The sequence below is a fragment of the Pongo pygmaeus genome, chromosome 2 (assembly GCF_028885625.2).
Source record: "Pongo pygmaeus isolate AG05252 chromosome 2, NHGRI_mPonPyg2-v2.0_pri, whole genome shotgun sequence".
Lineage (NCBI taxonomy): Eukaryota > Metazoa > Chordata > Mammalia > Primates > Hominidae > Pongo > Pongo pygmaeus.
Genome location: NC_085930.1, coordinates 62369964 through 62391019, shown reverse-complemented (window position 1 = coordinate 62391019; position 21056 = coordinate 62369964). Strand labels below are relative to the sequence as shown.

The following is a 21056-nucleotide window of genomic DNA, read 5'->3' as shown; positions in this document are numbered from 1 at the left end:
AAAGCAAATACTGTACATTACTATTTTTATTTAAGTGTTTTATAAATTCTTTAGTATGGCTGGGCGCAGTGGCTCACGCCTGTAATCCCAGCAGTTTGGGAAGCTGAGGTGGGTGGATCACCCAAGGTCAAAAGCTTGAGACCAGCCTGACCAACATGGAGAAACCTTGTCTCTACTAAAAATACAAAATTAGCTGGGCATGGTGGCGCATGCCTGTAATCCCAGCTACTCAGGAGGCTGAGACAGGAGAATCACTTGAACCCAGGAGGCAGAGGTTGCAGTGAGCCGAGATCATGCCATCACACTCCAGCCTCAGCAACAAGAGCAAAACTCCGTGTCAAATAAAAATAAAAATAAATTCTTAAGTATACTGAGAAGACAGTGTCTTATTCAATAAGTGATATAACAGATATTCAAATGAACTCTAAAAGTAAAACACCTGGTTCTTTGTACCATATTAAACCTAACTCCCAAGTTCAAATTCCAGTTCTTCTCCTTTTACTGGCCTTAAAAACCTGGGCAAGTTTCTTCAATTCTCTTAAGTCTTGGTTTCCGCATCCCTAACATAGAAATAGTAATCATTCTTTATAAGATTATTGTGACATTTAGGTGAAATTATTTGGTTAAAGCACATAGCTCAGTGCCTGGCCCCATAGTGCTCTAATGATGTTAGAGGAACAGATGCTGTTAACCCCACTTAGAACATGAAGACATTCCACAGTCAGTTAAAAAAATTTTTAAAACCACACAAAACTGCCTACTTTGACTCCTCTATTTTGTTTTTGTTTTACATTGGTTTTGAGACAGAGTCTCACTTTATTGCCCATGCTGGAGTGCAGTGGCACGATCTTGGCTCACTGCAGCCTCGACCTCCTGGGCTCAAGTGATCCTCCCATCTCAACCTCCTGAGTAGCTGGGACTACAGGTGTGCACCACCACGCTTGGCTCATTTTTTAATTCTTTTGTAGAGACAAAGTCTCACTATATTGCCTAGGCTGGTCTTGAACTCCTGGGCTCCAGTGATCTGCCCTCCTTGGCCTCCCAAAGTGCTGGGATTACAGGTATTAGTCACCATACCCCGTCAACTCCTCTATTTTGAATGGATACCTTGCAGTTTTTAAATTGCCCCAGAGTTTAAAATTCATATAGAGCTTGTTATGTCTTCATATCAGGATGTAGAAAGTCAAGATATAAGAAAATCAGAAATAGGTCTCTCAGGAGCCACCTTTGAATCCATTTAGTGTAAGTCGGAGACATAATAGGACAGAACGTTAGCTGCTCATTAACACCTCATTAGAGGAATTAAATTCAAGCCATTTAGGAGGTAATGAGCAGTGCATTTCTTTTTTTTTTTTTTTTTTTTGATTTTTTTCTCTTTGAATTTAATGTATTTACATCAAAAAATTAGGTAGTCATCTTACATTTAAGGAATAAAAACCTTAAAAAAAATACAAAGAGTGAAAGGATTTTAACCAAGTTTACATTTCTTTTTGCTATAATTTTTAACAACAATTCGTCTCATCATAACTTAATGCAATGTGCAAATGCAGCACCCATTACAATCATTAAACTAAATTTAAGGAAGTACATTGTTAAAGTGACCCTCATTGCACTTTGGGTTATTTCTAGTAAGTAAATGACTAGTTTTATGGAATGAAGACAGAATGAAGAAAACTTGAATTTTCAAAAAGAGAGTTAAAACCAGGAGGCAAGGAGAAGACATAATATGTAATCTGACTTGTTTTGTTTTCCCAGTTCAGTTTTAGAATGATTTTTCCTTAAAACACAATCTTGAAAAAAGAAAGCCCTTTTTTTCCCCAAAAAAGGGAGTAGAAAAGTCACAACTATTTTACTTTATTTTTGTTGTTCCAATAATTCCTTGTATAAAACAGATAGAGATTTCCCCTCCATTATATATGGCTTTATACAGTAAACATATTCATCTAATTTTGTTGATCTTTGAATGCTTTCACATAAATAAAATTTTTCTACAAATTGAAGTCTTTTTTTTTTTTTTTTTAAAGAATCAGGGTCTTGCTGGCCAGGCGCAGTGGCTCACACCTGTAATCGCAACACTTTGGGAGGCTGAGGTGGGCAAATCACAAGGTCAGAAGATTGAGACCATCCTGGCTAACATGGTGAAACCCCATCTCTACTAAAAATACAAAAAAAATTAGCCAGGCATGGTGGCATGTGCCTGTAGTCCCAGTTACGGGGGAGGCTGAGGCAGGAGAATTGCTTGAATCCGGAAGGTGGAGGTTGCAGTGAGCTGAGATCACGCCACTGCACTCCAGCCTGGGTGACAGAGTGAGACTCCGTCTCAAAAAAAAAAAAAAAAAAAAAAGAGTCAGGGTCTTGCTATGTTGCCTTGCTGGTCTCGAACTCCTGGGCTCAAGCAGTGCTTCCACCTCAGCCTCCTGTGTAGCTGGGACTGCAGGTGCATGCCACCATGCCTGGCTTTGAAATATATTTTCTTTTTGTTTTTTGTTGTTTGTTTTTGGAGACGGAGTTTCACTCTTGTTGCCCAGGCTGGAGTGCAGTGGTGCGATCTTGGCTTGCTGCAACCTCTGCCTCCTGGGTTCAAGTGATTCTCCTGCCTTAGCCTCCCCAGTAGCTGGGATTACAGGTGTCCGCCACCACGCCCAGCTACTTTTTTGTATTTTTAAGAGGTGGGGTTTTACCATGTTAGCCAGGCTGGTCTCGAACTCCTGACCTCAGGTGATCCACCCTCCTCAGCCTCCCACAATGCTTGGATTACAGACATGAGCCACCATGCCCGGCCAGAAACCTATTTTAAGCACTGAAACTTTTCACATTTTAAGCATTTTGGAGAAATTTCTCTGCCTTCTTTTATAAAGTACACTGAATCTAACTTAATGGAAAGAGCTTAGATATGGTAGTATTCAGCTTAGAGTGATACTCTTAGGTTAGTGAAGCTGTCCATTTATGTGCCTCTACAGTAAATGGCCCTAGGCTTTTTTCAGTTTGTCTGCTTTTTTTATAGTTTTTTTTCTCCTTTCCATTTCTTCTCCACACTGTTAGTGAGCTACCCGCAGCAGCCTCTCTTTACTAATTCTACTTCTACTCTGTTGTAGGCTTTGCTTTTTGTGTAGGAAGAAAGTAGGCTGTGGATGGACTTCACAGATCCTTCTGTGACCAAGAACCAGTTAATGCATGCATGGATGCTCAAGACACATTTTTTTTCTACGCTTTAGTTTATTTTACTAGTATCTGAGTTGATGAGAGGGAGGCCATGCACAGTGTTGCTGTTTGTTATTTGATGATGATGGTGACAAGGCCACTACCACTAACAGTATTAAACTCCTGTGATGTGCCTAGTGCTAGATGCTTTACGTACATTTGCCAATCCTCACAGTAGGCCCTACAGGTAAATTGTATTATTCCCATTTTAAAGATGAGGAAATTGAAGCTCAGTGGGGTTTTAAAAGTTGCCAGAAGTCACTCAATAAGTGGTAAAGCCAGGATTCAAAACCCAGTTTTGTCTGACTTCAAATTCAGTGTTATTTTCATACTAGGATGATTTTTTTCAAAGCTCAATCCTGAAATCTATATGGTTGAAAGTCTAGCTCTCTGAAGCATTAGATGCATTGGCAGTGGGTATTAGGCCTATCCCAAGTTGAAGTAAATGTTTACTAAAAGTTGAGTCACTGTTTTTAACATATTTTATAAAAATTCTATGAATATGCAAGCTCTGGAAAGTTTCCTAGGCCAGTACAGCAGTGTAAATAAATAGGTGAAAGCTTCTTAAGGAAATCCCTACTCCAGTCATTATTTCCCCTTCTCAGAATCCCTTCTCAATAATGTCCTTCGCTTAATGTGTTTCCATTGCTGTCTACCCGAGTGAGTAGCTCCAAGTGAAGATAGTTGCCCAAGACCATCTGCTTAACTCTGGAATAATCAGAAGCATTCCAAAGCCTATAGAGCACAGTCTCTCTCTCTTCACCCACGTAATTGTACCATGACTGACACATTATTTTTTCATTGCCCACATGCACTTAGCCCAGGAAGCCATTGTAGCAGAGCTTGGATCTGAACTCCACCTCAACCTTTGACTAGTGACTAGGTATTGAGTTTTACCATTGTGCATTCAGCTATGAGTGAGATCATGTATTTGGGGAAGGCAGGAGACAAGGTTTAGAAATTTTTTTAAGTGATGAGACCTGTGCCAACTTCAGATTCTTGTCCAGTTAGTTTCTTCATCCCATGTTTGTTAGTGGCAGCTGGGTTCACAGTACTTCAGAAGTAGAAGGGACCCTTAGATATCTAGATTAATCTCACTTACAGATGAGAACACTGAAGCTCAGAAAGATAAAGTGACTTTTTCCAGGTCACACAGTAAAATGGTTTTACATATATTTAATTTGCTGCTAGAAACTGAGGATTAGTTCTGTTCCTGTAGTGAGTGTAAATATATTAATAGGCTACCAAAAGGAAAAATTCAGCTGTGGCGAAATGTACTGAAAATAAGAGAGAGCTAGGAAAACATTAATTGAGAATTTTGCTGGTTTCTTTGATAGTTTTTTTCTTAGGGGATCTGGCCTGGAATCCTACTGAGCTACTGTAGCCTGTATAAAGCAGTGTCATGTAGGGCAGGCTAAAAAAACCCCAGGTGTTGATGAGCATTAATGCCATTTTGAAAGCTTGTATTTGAAGGGGATTACTGTCCTTTGGAAATCGGCTTCTGAGAATGTTTGTATTAAACCCAGGGATATTTTAAATTGCACTGAGTCATAAGAGCAAAAATACAGAAGGAGACAGTCACCCTGAGCAGTTGTCACATGCAGTAGAACAGTTAGTAACTAGGCTGACCCAATTAGGCACAGGCTGTTAGAGTTCTAACTAAACAAATGGTTGTTTAAATATAATTTTAGTTGATTTGACCATCATTGGACATAAGACAGATGTATGCTCAGAGGTAGCTGTTTTAGCCCCTTTATTCTACGTGTGAGACCTGTCAACTGAAAAGTGATCTGAGAATCTCCAGAGGATATGTAGGCTAGATTTGGACAATAAGTTTGAAATAGAAACTGAGGATACTGAATCAAATTAGCCCTTCATTTATGAGAGAAGCAAAATCCCAATTAGGAAATATGACGTATACTATCTTCCATAAAAGAGATTTATGGGTGAGCTCATCCCAGTTTAGCATTTAGCCACTAAAGAGGGATGGAGGGGATTAATTAATTAACCCTTATTCCTTGGAGTGGACAAACTTGAATTTGCTTGCCAGCTCTGAGTAGATTACGTAACTCATCTGAGCCTTAGTTTCTCCCTCTGTAAAAATGTAATGATATTTATTGTACATGGTTGTTGAAGTTATTAAAGGAGATAACATATATGGAAGTACCTAGTGTGATGTTTGGTTTAGAGTAGGAGCTCAACAAATGCTCCCTCCTCCTCCATTTTTTCTAGGGGAATACAAAGATCTGGGTTGTGCCAGAATGTTAGAAAGCTGTCATTACCGAGTCTGCAAGTTGCCCAGAAAGCCCCTCTAGTTTTTATTTATTTCCTGTATTATTTAGATATTTACTGTTTTCTTGTCTTTAAGATAATTCATTGCCTACCCTTGAAATATTGTGGGGGACTGATATCTTTTCCCCTTTTCAACTGAAGGCTAATTCAGTGTTTTTTAGCTTCTTTTCAGGCTTCAACACAAAAAAGGTAACAAAAGGTAAGGAGAAAAAAATCCACTCTCCCCAGTTCAGCTAGGAATCTATTCAAACTCTCACCACAAGTCATACTCCCTACCCTAGCTGTGTCTCTCTACTCTGGTCAAACACTGGCAGAAGCTATTTTGGGTCTCTGGTATGCATTTGGGAAATAGTCCATTCTTCTCCCATAGTTGCCTGTGGGTGTTTTTCCTGGGACCTAGTTCTTCCTGTTTCTCTCAATACCTGCTCCACAAGTTTATTCAGCCATCCTGCGCTAGTGACCTATTGCCGAACTAGGGAAGCACCATTGGTTCTCAGAGATGGCTCCAAACTTTTGAGCCACACCCAAAGAGGAATGCTTTAGGTCAAAGCATTCCCAGGCTGTGCACTCACCCAGGCTCCCATTCATCAGTAATTTGACACAAAGGGCCCCTGGCTCATCTCTGATCTAGGAAGTTGACTACTGTGTTGACCTACTGACCAAAACACTTTCAAGTTTAGTATTTATTTATGAATTATTTACCTACGACAAAATCTTGATGTGTTTAATACTTTGTAGATAGAACAGGTTTTGCTTCCAGTGGGGGATGAATTTCATCTACCAAAATATGATACTTGCTTTTAGAAAAAATAATCTTACAATGCAAAGGCTTTCTGTTTGCTGATAGTTAAGCTCATGCCGTATTTAAGTGTCCAGGTTCTCTTTGGGTTGTAACAATTTAGGAAGGACCTTGAGTAAAAATCCTTAAAATAAGATTATTAATCTCATGCTACTTATAATCCAAGCGGAGGTGCATAAACATCATTTGCCAGCCAAAATCACACATAGTCATGTGCTGAATAATGACATTTTGATCAACAACATATAAGACAGTTGTTTTATAAGTTTATAATGCCGTTTTTGTTTTGTTTTGTTTTGTTTTGAGATGGAGTCTCACTCTTGCCCAGGCTGGAGTGCAGTGGTGCAATCTCGGCTCACTGAAACCTCTGCCTCACGGTTTCAGTGCCTCAGCTTCCGAGCAGCTGGGATTATAGGCACGCACTACCAAGCCTGTAATGCCATATTTTTACTGTGCCTTTTCTATGTTTAGGTATGTCTAGATACACAAACACTATTGTATTACAGCTGTCTACAGTTGCCTATGGTACAGTAACTTGCTGTACAGCTTTGTAGCCTAGGAACAATTGACTATACCATACAGCCTAAGTGTATCATAGACTGTACTATCTATATTTGTGTAAGTACACTGTATGGTGTTCACATAGTGATAAAATAACCTGACAACTCATTTCTCAAGATGTGTCCCCATCATTAAGTGAGGCATGACTGTTCTTGTATGATTAAGAACCTCCCACCCACCCACCATCTCCCCTGCCTGGCTTTGTGTCTGGAGAGTTCTAGTTAGCATCCTGTAAAGGGGTTAAAATTCCTTAAAGCAGAGTTCTTGGTTTAAAAAAAACCCAAGACTTTCACATATGAAAGTCTATAAAATATGTATCTTCCCTTTTTCTCCCCTACTCTTTGGCTTGATGTTAATATTTAATGAGAAGATAGAGGTATTTGTACCTGGTTTCTCCATTTTAGAATTTAGACAGGAAGTAAACACTAGAAAATAAAGTATGCCAAGAAGATTATAATATTAGTAATGGGGATAGTGGGAAGTCAGTGGGAACTAGAATACAGGTGTTTTTTTTCCTTTGGTTATTTGCATTTGATTAACAATACAGAATTTTTTGTCTTCTCTTTAAGACAAGGTCTTACTCTGTCACCCAGGCTGGAGTGCAGTGGCACAATCTCAGCTCACTGCAACCTCTGCCTTCCATGCTGAAGCAGTCCTCTCACCTCAGCCTCCCGAGTAACTGGGATTACAGGCGCATGCCACCACGCCAACCTGATTTTTTTTGTATTTTTAGTAGAGACAGGGTTTTACCATGTTGTCCAAGCTGGTCTGAAACTCCGGCGGTCAAGCAATTTGCCCAGTCGAAAAGTTTTTAAAAAGACAATAATCTAATAACAGGCACAAGCCAATTGGTTCAGATCCTTATTAAACCTCACTACTAACTAGGGAGTCACTGCATCCTTCTGGGCCTCCTGTTTTTGTTTGTGGGTTTTTCTGTTTGTTTGAGACAGGGTCTTGCTCTGTCACCCAGACTGGAGGGTAGTGACACAGTCTCGGCTCACTGCAGCCTTGACCTCGCGGGCTCAAGTGATTCTCCCACCTCACCCTCCTGAGTGGCTGGGACTGCAGGTGCATGCCACCATGCCCAGCTAATTTTTGTATTTTTTGTAAAGACAGGGTTTTGCTATTTTGCCCAGATTGGTCTCCATGTTTGTCTATTTCATCTGCTGAGATCATTCTACTTACCCAAATGCTGCTTTGCTATTTAGCCGCTTGCTAACAAAGCATTATCTCTGTGAACAATAGTTATATTTTCTTATTTGGGAAGACTCAGCTTGAGGAGAACTTGCTGTTAATTTCCCATGTAATTGTGAATAAATTGTTCAACCTCTAAAGGACTTTATTTTCTGTAAGAGCATGGTGAGGATTAGCAGTTTCTATATAACTCTTTCTGGAGATTTGAAAAAATTTGATAAAATTTACTTGAGCTGGGCACAGTGGCACAGGTCTGTAGTCCCAGCTACTCAGGAGGCTGAGATGGGAGGATCACTTGAGCCCAGGAGTTTGAGGCTGCAGTGCACCATGATTATGCCTCTGAATAACCGCTGTACTCCAGCATGGACAACATAGTGAGACTCTATCTCTAAAATAAAAAAATAAAAATTACTTGAGACACCTTTCCTCACACACATACATAGGTAGATAGTTTCACCAATACAAAGGAAAGTTTGGAACAGGCCAGTGCATGGAACTATTTGAATTATCTGGCAAACTTGAGCCAGGGAAATGGCGGGAACCTAGATGTATGAAATAAGAAGTAAGAAAGGCTTGTGTCTAGGATTGAGGAGGATGGAGTGTGTGCCCAGTAAACCCATTTCTGTGATGTCATAGGAAAAACATCATAAATATACTGGAAACAGTGAAAATGTCAAAATATATAAAATTGGGAAAGTGGACATAAAGAAATGAAGGCTTAAGGCCATGGACAGTGGCTCATGCCTGTAATCCCAACACTTTGGGAGGCCAAGGCAGGAAGATCACTTCAGTCCAGGAATTCAAGACCAGCCTGAGTAACATGGCGAAACTCCGTCTCTACAAAAAATACAAAAACAAAATTAACCGGGCGTGGTGGCACATGCCTGTAGTCCCAGCTGCTTGGGAGGCTGAGGTGGAAGGGTCACTAGAGCCTAGGAGATTGAAACCACAATAAGCCATGATCATGCCACTGCGCTCCAACCTGGGCGACAGAGAAAACCCTGTCTCAAACAAACAACAACAAAAAAGGCTTAGAGCAAAAAGTCAGAAGTGGGAATCAGTGAACAGTGGAGTAAGACTATGTGGCAGTCAACAAGCAATCTTTTTGAACTACCTCACTAGGGATTGTTGGGGAGAACTAGGATACTCACAAAAGAGAAAAATGAAACCAAATGTATATTTGTGATATATCTATCTCACAGAGCACCTCTTGTGTGCCAGGTATTTGATGTCTGTCTTCTCCTTTAATCTTTGCAATTGCCCTTTGAAGTAGGTAGATTTCCTCTTTATAGATGGATGAAAAGGATCACCCAAGCTAGCGAGTTGCAGAGCTGGGATTTTAATCCAAAACCTGGACTGAGCAGATGCATTAGCTGGTACAAATTGCATTGTGAAAACATTTCTAGGTGCAGAATGGCAGGAGTGAAGATGGAGCACCTCTAAACATAATATGGGATGAACCAAAATCTAGTTTGAAAATGACTTCCAGAACCTTTGACAGGTTTGCAACCTTCTTATGATAAACATTGGTTTATAGTAAGGTTCAAAAGTGTTGGGAATAAGTGCTGAGGACTTTTGCAAGTATTCTCTGATTCATATATATTCCTCACCACCTCACACACCAAATGAATCCCAATATTTCACAACTGATTTTACATAGCTCTTAAATTACCACTATTTTGTGTACCTCCTTACCCCCCTTTATTGTTGTTAAAAACAATACGTTGTGAAGGCAAATATACCACAAACATTTAAAGTATCTGTAGTTTGAAAGATGAAAATAGCCAAGTGTGGTGCCCCACACCTGTAGTCTCAGCACTTTGGGAAGCTGAGGCAGGAGGATTGCTTGAGCTCAGGAGTTCAAGACCAGCCTGGGCAACATAGTGAGACCCTGTCTCTGAAAAATAAAAAATAAAAAAAATAGCCAGGCTTGGTGGTGCATGTCAGTAGTCCCAGCTACTCAGAAGGCTGAGGTGGGAGGATCCCTTGAGCTCTGGAATTTGAGGCTGCAGTGAGCCATGATTGCACCACTGCACTCCACCCTGGGTGATAGAGCAAGACCCCATCTCTTAAAAAAAAAAAAAAAAAAGAAAGAAAGAAAAAGGAAAACAAATTCCCTGACTACAAAGAATCAAACTCTAAGTGTTAGAAAAGATCTCAGAGGTCTAGTTAAATCTCTTTCAATAGAGGATTTATTTCTGCAACATCCCTGACAAGCAGCCTCTCCTTGAATATCTCGGGTAGCAGGGTCTCATTTTCTAAGATAGTTTTTTTCATTGTTAGACATAGCTATTAGAAAGTTCTTTCTACAACTGAACTAAAGACCGAACTATTTGTAAGACTTAACTCCTTAGTTCTGTGGAGTTACAAAGAACAAGCTACCCCCTCATTACATGAGCTCTGATACCTGAATTCAGCAGTAGGAAGTAGTTCCCTATTTCTATAGAATTAATCCCTGGTAAAGTCTTGGCTGCACTTGAATCTGTCAAGATCATTTTGAATTCAGTCTGCTGTGTTTCACCTCTTTCTTGCCTCATGCTATTTGTAAAGATAAGCATGCCTTGTATTTTGCTGTCTTCATACTGGGTCTGGACAAAAAAGGCCAGGCAGATAAGGTCAAAGCCAAGTCAGAGCCCACAGGCTGCTGCTAGAGAATATCTCAGGCCCCAGTCCTGGGAATTATTCTTGCTAGGGTGACATACATGTTGTTGTACAGACAGTCCCTGGCCAACAATGGTTTGATTTAAGCCCATCATAAATGGGAAATATTGTTTTCAGGAAGTAACCCCATCGTAAGTCAAAGAGTGTCTGTATATTATGAAAGGTCAGGTGAGAAGATGAGGAAAGGATCACAACAGCCTTCCTGCTCCCGTGAACTGTTTCTGCAGTAGGAAGGAAGTCCATGTTGTGGGAGTGAAGGCATAAATCAGCCTATTTTGTAGTTTTGCCTAGGGCTCAGGAGTTTCATATGCATACATATAGTGAAAAGCAAAACTGCGTTCACATTTGTGTTTTATGTCCTAATGTTTCTGTGAGCATCCATCAATTGAAGGAGAAAGGAAGAAAGTGAACAGAAACTTGCCAGGTGGCAAGTGACAAGCAGATTAGGATACAAAATATTGATACTTGACTTGTGAACAGCCAAGATGATATATTGTTGTACAGTGAACACTCATATACATATGGGTTGTTTATACTTTTTGGCAATGATGATTAATGCTGGTATGAACATTCATGTACAAGCTTTTGTACAGAAGAAATAAGTTTTCATTTCTTTTCAGTTATATCTGGGGTAGAATTGCTGAGTCATAAGGTAACTTAATTTTTGAGGAGGTGCCAAACTGTTTTGCAGAGCAATTGTACCATTTTCCATTCCCAACAGCAGTATATGAGGGTTTAGATTTCTCCATGCCCTCACCAACTCTTACCTTTTTAATTACAGGTTCATAATTTTTTATTAGACTCCTCCTTCTCCCATCAACTCCCCTTTGACATCAGACTCCAAACCATCACATCAGTGTAGTTCTTTCCAGCTCACTTTTGCTAAGTGATTTGGATCGCTAGCACTCTGACTCCGATTTCTTACTTATGAGGAGAGTTAGTTGATCTGGGTTTGTAGAGTTTCAAAATGGCATCACATTGTAAAGTTTAGAACTTGGATTTTAAAGTCAAAACTGGATTCAAATCCTTGCTGCCCTACTTAATATTTATGTGCCCTTGGGCAATTCACTTTAGAACTTCTCTGAGCTTCTGTTTCCTCATCTATAAAATGCAGATAATACCTTCTACCCTCATGGGGTTGTTGAAATGAATTTGCATAGTAGGCACTGATTAAACTGTTGCTGTGGCTGCTATTTTTTAATCTGTTCTACTGGTATGTATGAGCCATGTTTAATATCAAATAAGATTCCTAAGAAACCTGAAATTTGTAGGCTAAGAGGTTGTGTGGTAGCCTATGGGACACATGCAGAGATCCCACGTGTCTGCTTTTATAAAGATGTAGGCTGGTGACCACCACCCTGCTCCCCTCCCTGCCACCCAACAGTCCTTAGTTTAGGAGAATAATTTCCTGCCAGATATAACCTTTCCCTTAAATCCCAAGAGACCAGCACTTTGGAATGCGGCTTTAAAAAGTCTCTGGCCCCTCTCGTAAAGAGAGAGAATGATGAAACTATCAAACACCAAAAACACCACAGAAGAGTGGGCTAACATAGGACAGTCACGAAAAGACATTATGTTAACATTATCTTATGGCATTTTGTGAACTTAAATTTTGGTGGAAAATCAATTCTAGAGATGGGACCTGTTTCTGAGCACATACTCTGGGCAGCAGATGAAAGGAAAAGGCAGAGTCACAGAGAACTTTGACCCTAGTTATCCATCAGAAGTAGGACTGCCTTCTCATTAGCCTGTTCAGTCACTTCAATAACAGGAAGAGTTTCAGCATAAAAGAAGGCAGTATAGAGACTCCTATCAAGGATAAAGAAGAACTAAATAGAGTTTAGTAACATCGTAAAAAGGGTGAGACAATGCCTTTTTAAAAAAAAATCCTTGTTTCTTAGAAAAGCAATGGAGTTTAGGATATTATTATTTATTGCATAATTATTGGAAGGGAGAATGTTTATGATGCTGCAACATAAAAATTACCTTAAACACAGAAATTCATTATATTCTTTAAAAGTTTGTTTACATATTATAGATGTGATTAAAAAGAAGAAAGAAAGGAGATAGTTTTAGGTGTGTGAGTTTGTTCTGGCATTTTTATTCTTTTAGTATGAAGTCCCTTGAGACTCACATGCTGGTGTTAAATGTATGCTACCTGAGTGATAGTACATTCCCTGTTGGGATGAGAGCTACCCATCTGCCCTCTGCCTGACAGAGGTTTCCATTCTAGGCACCAGAAGCTAGACATATGTTTATTCTTCCCTTTTCTAGTGTTTTTAAATATGGAGTCTTCAACCTTTCTCCTACCTACTTAGCTCTTTAGTTCCTGGGACTCCACATACAACCTACCTCAGTCGGTCTTCTTCACCACTATGAGAAGACTCGTTTTCCTAAAAACACATATTCATCATGTGACTCCTCTGCTCAGTAGTCTTCTTTGGGCTCATTTACTATCTGTTCTAGAATCCCAGCTCTTCGGATCTTCCAGATTTCCCTTTTTTTCCTCCAACATAGATGCACTATTCTAGTTATTCTGTACATTTATCATCCACTTCTCACCAGCCCTTTACTCACATTCATTTTTCCACCTAGAATCTCTGATCTCATCCTTTAAACCTTTTCTAGGCAGGGCATGGTGGCTCATGCCTGTAATCCCAGCACTTTGGGAGGCCAAGGCAGGCGGATCACCTGAGGTCAGGAGTTCAAGACCAGCTTGGCCAACATGGCAAAACCCCGTCTCTACTAAAAGTACAAAAATTAGCTGGGTGTGGTGGTGGGCGCCCGTAATTCCAGCTACTGAGAAGGCTGAGGCAGGAGAATCTCTTGAACCCGGGAGGCGGAGGTTGCAGTGAGCCAAGACTGCGCCACTGCACTTCAGCCTGGGGGACAAGAGTGAGACTCCATCTCAAAAAACAAAAAACAAAAATAAAACCTTTTCTAATTCTGCCTCTCCTTAGATGCCCTGTCCAGGTTCCATCTTTATGTAGAGTAAACCTTCCCTTATGTCATCCTAAGTGCTAGAGATACAATATGAATAAAATAATTCCTACTCTCAAGGAACCCTACCTCCCTTTATTCTCCCTGTTTTTTACTCAGCTACAGCCACACTGACCTACTTTCTACCCCTCAGACATGCCAAGTTAATTCCCATCTTAAGAACCTCATACCTGCTATTTCCTCTACTTAAGACATTCTTCCCTCCACATTTTCACAAGGCTCTGTATCACTCAAGTTTCAGCCTTCATTGTTTAATAGAATTGAACAGGGGAGAGACCGTCCCTGACCATTCCAGCTTCACCAGCATTCAGGCACTCTGTCTTATACCCCTATTGATCTTCTTTGTTTTACTTCTCCATATGGGAAATCATCTTGCCTCCCCCACTCCTTAGAGTACAAACTCCTGAGGGCAGGCACTCTGTCTTGCTTACCACAATATTCCCAGTACTTTGAACATGTCTGGTACATAGCAGGCTCTCAGTAAATATTTGTTGACAGAAGTGTCCCAGACACTTGTGCTTGGCCATGGGGATGATGGACCCCTCTGGCCCTGGCATTCTAGGGCTCTGAATCGCAAACATCCAGGTGAGTGAGCTGGCCAGTTCTGGAATAAGCTACTGGTGACTGCCAGAAGGTTGGTTTCCACTGGTGTGTTGTCTTTTCATGAGGCTTGCTTAATTGTACCCTAGTTTTTGCCTCTCCCATATGTTGTTCAGAGGAGCCTAATGACTGTCTCAATATTATGGTTATGCTCAAAGCTAATCAGGGCTGTTGGCGTCGCTGCAAATACTGCACATTGAAAAGATTATGGAACAGCCATGTTGCCGTGTGATTTGGCCTTGAGACAAGCTATCTTTTCCAGAGACTAATAGCTGTACCCACTGGCACACCCTGTTAACCCAGGCCACTCAATTTCTTTGTGCTTCTATTCCTTTGTAGAATGGGTTTTGGGGGTTGGATGTAAATAATGCCAGGAAAGATATTCACAGAATTCATAAAATTCTAATCTTTTTTTTTCTCCTTAGATGTGAACGATTAGAAGAACAGCTAAATGACCTAACAGAGCTCCACCAGAATGAAATCTTGAACTTGAAGCAGGAACTGGCAAGCATGGAAGAAAAAATCGCATATCAGTCCTATGAACGGGCCCGGGACATCCAGGTTAGTATGAAAGAAAAGGTGTAAATGCAAAACACAGTAGGGTTAGAAAGAAAAAAGGAAAACAGTGGAAGGAAAGAGAAGGTAGAGAACAAAGAAAAGCTTATACCAACTGTATAAGAGTATACCTACTCTTAAAATGATTGAGATGCATTTCTCAAAAGTTTATACCATTTTGGGTTGGTGTGTCTGCTTGGTACTTGGGAAATGTTTCTTAGGATCACAGTAATCTCAGTGTATGGAAAACCACATGAATCCTATTTGTCCATTACTGCTTCAAAAGCAGCTCTGACAAGTATTAGGGCCATTTTGCCCTTGTCTTCTCCTTCTGTGGGAAAGGGGGCTTTTATTCCAGCTGCCAAATCCAAATCTCGCCACATTGCCTGACAGTTTGCAAGAATAACCCGTGAGGCAGTAATGTTTAATTAAGGCTAATAGCCCATCTATTTTATTCTGTGAGGAAGTAGAATATTTAATTTTTTCTTATTTCTATATGGAGGTATTTAGGGAATAGTTCTTAGTGGTTTCATATGAAAGCATTTTGAAAGACGCTAGTCTCGGAGAAGGGAAGTGGGCCAGAAAACTTGTATTACAACAGCCTAAAAGAATCAAGGGAATGTCTAGATCATTTACCCAGATGCCATCTTCTTCAGGCCCTGCTTATGTTTTAATTATTTTTTCCCTAAGATCCTTCTGGACTGGACAGCATCCACTGTCTGTCTGTAGTTGGCATCAGTCTGAAGTTGCCCAAGCTTTACCTCAAATCCCAGGAAACCAGGACCAGAAAAACTCAAGGCTCAGACCAATTTGGAGGATATCTGACCATAGCTAGGGAAATAGGTTCTATCCCTTGAATACTTTGGAATTAATTTAAACTCATGAGTGAAGGCTATGGCCTTGAGGAGAACAGACACTTTTTTTTTTTTTTTTTGCGGGGGGGAATTAGGCATATGTTAAATGGAAGCTTTTTTCTAATTGCATATGTTATAAGACAAGTTGTTATTAGTTACTGGTGATTCTAAACATTAGACTTATTAATGTATTAGCACTTTATGTCACTAATGCGTTACTAATAACGTTTCATTAATGTATTAGTATTTTACACTATTTTCAAGTATTTTTTAGTAATTGAGCGATACAGAATATACAATCAGGTCTTGGTAATATAGATTTTTAAATTAAATAATATAAAGTTAAAAAATAGCAAGAACAGGCTGGGCATGGTGGCGTACACCTGTAATCCCAGGGGATTTGGGATTTTGGGAGGCCGAGGTGGGCGGATCACGAGGTAGGGAGATCGAGACCATCCTAACACGGTGAAACCCCATCTCTACTAAAAATACAAAAATTAGCCGGGCATGTTGGCGGGCACCTGTAGTCCCAGCTACTTGGGAGGCTGAGGCAGGAGAATGGCGTGAACCTGGGAGGTGGAGCTGGCAGTGAGCTGAGATCGCACCACTGCACTCTAGCCTGGGCAACAGAGCGAGACTCCGTCTCAAAAAAATAGCAAGAACAGACACTTTTAATGTTTGGTCTAGTGTGTGGGCATAGTGTCCTCTTTACAGAGGATCAACCTAAAGGAGAGTGTGCCCTTCTTAAGAAGGCAGATCAGAGATCCCTTTCCACTGATGTCAGGGATTGACTTGACTTAGAAAACACCAGGTAGTGTGTATAAGGAAGCATGTTCAAAGAATGTTCACTGCATCATTGTTATAGTGGAAAAGTTGAAAACAACCTAAAAATCTCCAAGAGGGGACTAGCTACATATATTATAACATAGCCTAGCCATACTATAAAATGCTAGGCAGCAGTTAAAAAAAAAATGAGGTAGATTCTGTGTATTGACATGGAGAGATCACCAGGACCCACTGTTGAATGAAAAAAAGCAAGTTGTGAATCGATTCCTATAGTATGATACTATTCCATATTTGGAAAAGCCAAACCCTGTAAAATATTTTAAAGAGGTTTATTCTGAGCCAATACAAGTAACCATGGCCTGGGGAACACAGTCTCAAGAGGTCCTGAGAAAATATGCCTGAAGCAGTTGGGTTACAGTTTGGCTTTATACATTTCAGGGAGACAGGAATTGTAGGTAAAATCCTAAATCAACACATGGAAATTATACATTGGTTTGGCCAAAAAAGGTGGGCCATCTCTAAGTAGGGGCTAACAAGTCATAGTGGGCTTTAGGAATTTTTTAGTTGGCAGTCGGTTGAAAGAGTTAAGCTTTGTGTAAAGACTTGAAGCCAGTACAAAAATGCCTAAGTTAACGGAGTCTGTTGTCTGTCATGTGATGCTATACCCGAGTCAGGTTGGAAAGAAAGCCACATTAATACCAGTTAATTTTTTTTAAAACTGATGAGATTTTATGGTTTGTAGGGTGAGATTTAACCCTTGTCTGGCATGGCCTTAGGTCTTGTTTATAATTTGATGTCTTACTGCCACAAAGAGTCCATTCTGTCAGTCTTATGATCTCTATTTTCACATTAATGCTGGTCATTTGTGCCGCAACTCAAAAAGGGAAGGGATATAATAAGGCATCTCCAGCCTCTTTCCCATCATTGCCAAGAACTCACTTTTTCAGGTTTCTTTGGGGTCCACTTTGGCCAAGAGGGAGTCCGTTCGTTTGGCTGGGGGGCTTAGGATTTTATTTTTAGTTTACAGATAGGAAATAAAAATAATAATTCCATATATTTTCCTTGACACATATATGTATACACTTACACACATAAAAGGGTGAACACAAACAGTATTGCCTCAGGGACAGGGATTGGAATTGAAGGAAATGTCGAGAGACTATCCTATTTGAAATTTTTTATGTTGAACAAATATATTCTGTGAATATATTTTCAATGATTAATTTATTAATTTTCAATGAAAAAAGAGCATATATTTGTGGTCTTGTCATTAAAATGTTCTAGACTAAATAAATGTTAAGTGTGACCATTGCTTCCTGTGACTCATCCCACTGGAATGCAATGGAGGGCAATTTGGGGGAATAATAGTCACTTGAATAGTGAGTTATACATCTAGCCTTTTACATTCATTCAAGGCTCCAGCATATTTATAAAATCATTGGCATTGCTCAAGATGCATCTGGCTTGCCCAGGGGGCATGTCAGCATCTCAGAATACTTGTGAGCAGAAGGCTTAACTCTTCCCTGTTCTGGCCCACAGGAGGCCCTGGAGGCATGCCAGACACGCATCTCCAAGATGGAGCTACAGCAGCAGCAGCAGCAGGTGGTGCAGCTAGAAGGGCTGGAGAATGCCACTGCCCGGAACCTTCTGGGCAAACTCATCAACATCCTCCTGGCTGTCATGGCAGTCCTTTTGGTCTTTGTCTCCACTGTAGCCAACTGTGTGGTCCCCCTCATGAAGACTCGCAACAGGACGTTCAGCACTTTATTCCTTGTGGTTTTCATTGCCTTTCTCTGGAAGCACTGGGACGCCCTCTTCAGCTATGTGGAACGGTTCTTTTCATCCCCTAGATGATGCTGGCACAGAAGGCATTGTTCCCTACCCTCTGGCGAGTGCATGCAGCAGAGAGTTAGACAGCAACTTACCTACTCTGAAGTTTTCTACAACAACAAAAGAGTTGAGTGAATCTGTTTACATTTAGAATAATGTTTTTTTCTTCAAGAGACGCAATTGCAATAGTATTTTTTAGATTTTATCCAAGAAGTTTTTTGGGCGAAAATCTTGGATCATTTTTATGTAGCATGATTTTCCTTGGGATGCAAATCTTAAAACAGTCCTTTAATATGAACCAACAATCTGGAGCACACCGAAGGGCAATCTAAATTGTGGCTTGAAGGACTGCACTAAAACCCACTAAAAAGATGCGAAAACCTGATTAGGGCAAACCAGTTAAACCTAACACCCTGCCTTGTCTGGGCTCATCACCTCTCCCTATCCCAGACTAACTTTACTGTGAAATCCTACCACATTTCCATGTCTGAATTTTTGGATTCGGGGTGGATTTTCATTGTCCGTGGAAGAACACATGGATCTCTCTGGCTTTCTCACCCAAGTTGGCCACTTACGCTAACCCTGGAAGTATGATCACTTTTGAACCTGCCCCTTAACCTTGATGAGGATACAAAAGTGAAAGCATCATCCCCCAAAGGATTACTGCACAGTCCTACTACAGTATTTTTAAGTAGCCCTCTAAATACTTAATTTTAAGCAAAATCCCTTGGCCGCACTTTTAAGGTTTTTTTTATATGTGTATAGTTACCAACCTAAAAATAAAAAATCCGAACAGCATACTTGAAGAATGTAATACTCAAACTCTCAGTGCTTCCTTATGGTTTCTAATAGGATTTTTTATTATTGTTATTATTATTATTGGGTTTTTTTGGACAGGGTTGGGAGGGTCTTTTATTTTTCCTTTGAAATAAAGAAGTGATGTTTTTAAATGAAGAAATGTGTGGCTATTTAAGTGTGCTGCTCCCTCTTGTCTTGAAACAGTTTGAGTAAGAAAGTCTTGCTGTAAATGCTGCCCTCTGCCGCCTTTGTTTTGAGATGCAGTTTAAACTCCCTCTGGCTGCTGCTGCTGCTGCTTTTTGGTGTCCCAACATCCCTACGCCCCCGTTTTATGGGTTTGGCTTAGTTGAAGAGGAAAGGGTTGTGCAAGGAGAGCAGGAGGCTGTTTTCACAAACCAGTGTAGTAAAATAGGAAATTTTTTTTTTTTTTTTTTTTTTTTTTTTGCCCCAAGAAAATGTTCATCCAGTGATCTTGGGCTGGGGTTGTCTTTAGGAAAAGTTGAGACTGTAAGAGTCATAAATAAGTCCTTGTGTTTCCTTAATTTATTTTGTTAACACCCCTAATTACAACCAAAGTGATGATGTGGAGTCTTCTGTCTTCATTTTGGCCCCAGCATTCTTAATTTCAAAGCTTTATTCTCTCTGCCTAAGAGAATCAACCAAAGGTGATTCTCCTAAAGAGCAGTGAAGGAAATGTCAGGTTAGCAGGACCCAAGTTTTGGGTGTGAAATGTTGCCAGCTTCCTATAATGTAAACGGACTTGTTAACCTAACCTAATTATGCTCAGTGGACTTCTATAGATGGTTTTGAAAAATGAACTGAGCTGCCTTCCCCCATCGCATAACCAGTTCCATCATCCTGGTGGAACTTGAACATTTAGAGTTTATCTAGAGAGCTTGGTTAATCTTTCCATATTATTTGTAGTATTGGTCACAAATGCTGTTCCCTCTTAGCCTCATTCTGTGCAACCAAGTGCATATAAGATGCCCTGAAAAGAGTAGCGAAGTATGCTTTCCCTGTTTCCCCTTACCAGGAAATTCCTTCAGAACTAGATTAGCATTGCCCTGCCTGTCTGAAAGGACAGTTTACCTAATGGTGCCAGCCTCCTTTTGCTTTGGCAAGCTGGATTTCTCAGAGCCAGCATGTTGCTTCCATAACTACTTTGATATTTTAACTCAGGTACCCCAGTCTTCATCCCAACCTCAGCTGATTGTAGTACACCTGCTAGCTCTGTTGCCCCCTCAAAACTGCACCCAGAGCAGGGCCACAAGGGTGCTTTTTCACTTTAAAAAAAAAATAATTAGAACCAATTCATGTTCATGCCAAAAACAAATTGTCCCCAAGCCTATATATATTAAAATGTTAACTTTGCCTAAAAATATCTCAGTGACTTTTTAGGCAGGTGTGCCAAAGGACACTATGAATTTTTTGAACTAACAGTTTCTCCTAACTTTCTGCTTTAGCATAATTGCTCAGAGTAGAGAGCCCCCACAAAGTTATTTAAAAGATGCCCTAGCAGCAATCCACCAGTTTTTTTAAGCTAGAACCTTTGAGTCCCCCAAACTGCCTGAAGACTTAAGTTTTGTGGGCACTGGAAGTCACTTTGATAGATGGATTGAAACTGTTCCTATTTGCCCTGGGACAGTTTCTATCAAAGGAAGGTTTTCACCTGTAGAAAGCCCCCTGCGCTCCAGCCAAATAGTCCCATGCTGACTTTCTATCTTCCTTTCTCAAACTGTCTTAGGAAGGACCTTCAGTGCAGATCAGGTGCAGTAATGGCTTTCTAGCCCTCTTGTCCCTTAATTATTCACCAGACCCAGAAGTTGTGTGCATTTAATGCTGTTTGTAACCATGCATCTATTTTCATTCTTTGCTATACCTTTTGCTGCCCATCCTGTTACTTTTGAGTTTCTTTCATTGTGGTT

At 40.3% G+C, this 21056-nt stretch overlaps 1 protein-coding gene across 22 annotated transcripts in view; it reads left to right on the top strand.

The window, feature by feature from the left end:
- The window catches only part of TMCC1 (transmembrane and coiled-coil domain family 1), a 244635-nt gene extending 225344 nt beyond the window's left edge, over positions 1-19291 (top strand). For all 22 annotated transcript variants that reach the window (XM_063662660.1, XM_063662661.1, XM_063662646.1 and 19 more), the window contains 2 exons: positions 14734-14869; positions 18043-19291. In XM_063662660.1, the coding sequence (XP_063518730.1) occupies positions 14734-14869; positions 18043-18357 (451 nt within the window). In that variant the 3' untranslated portion in view covers positions 18358-19291. The remainder of the gene's footprint in view (positions 1-14733; positions 14870-18042) is intronic.
- Positions 19292-21056: the final 1765 nt, after the last annotated feature.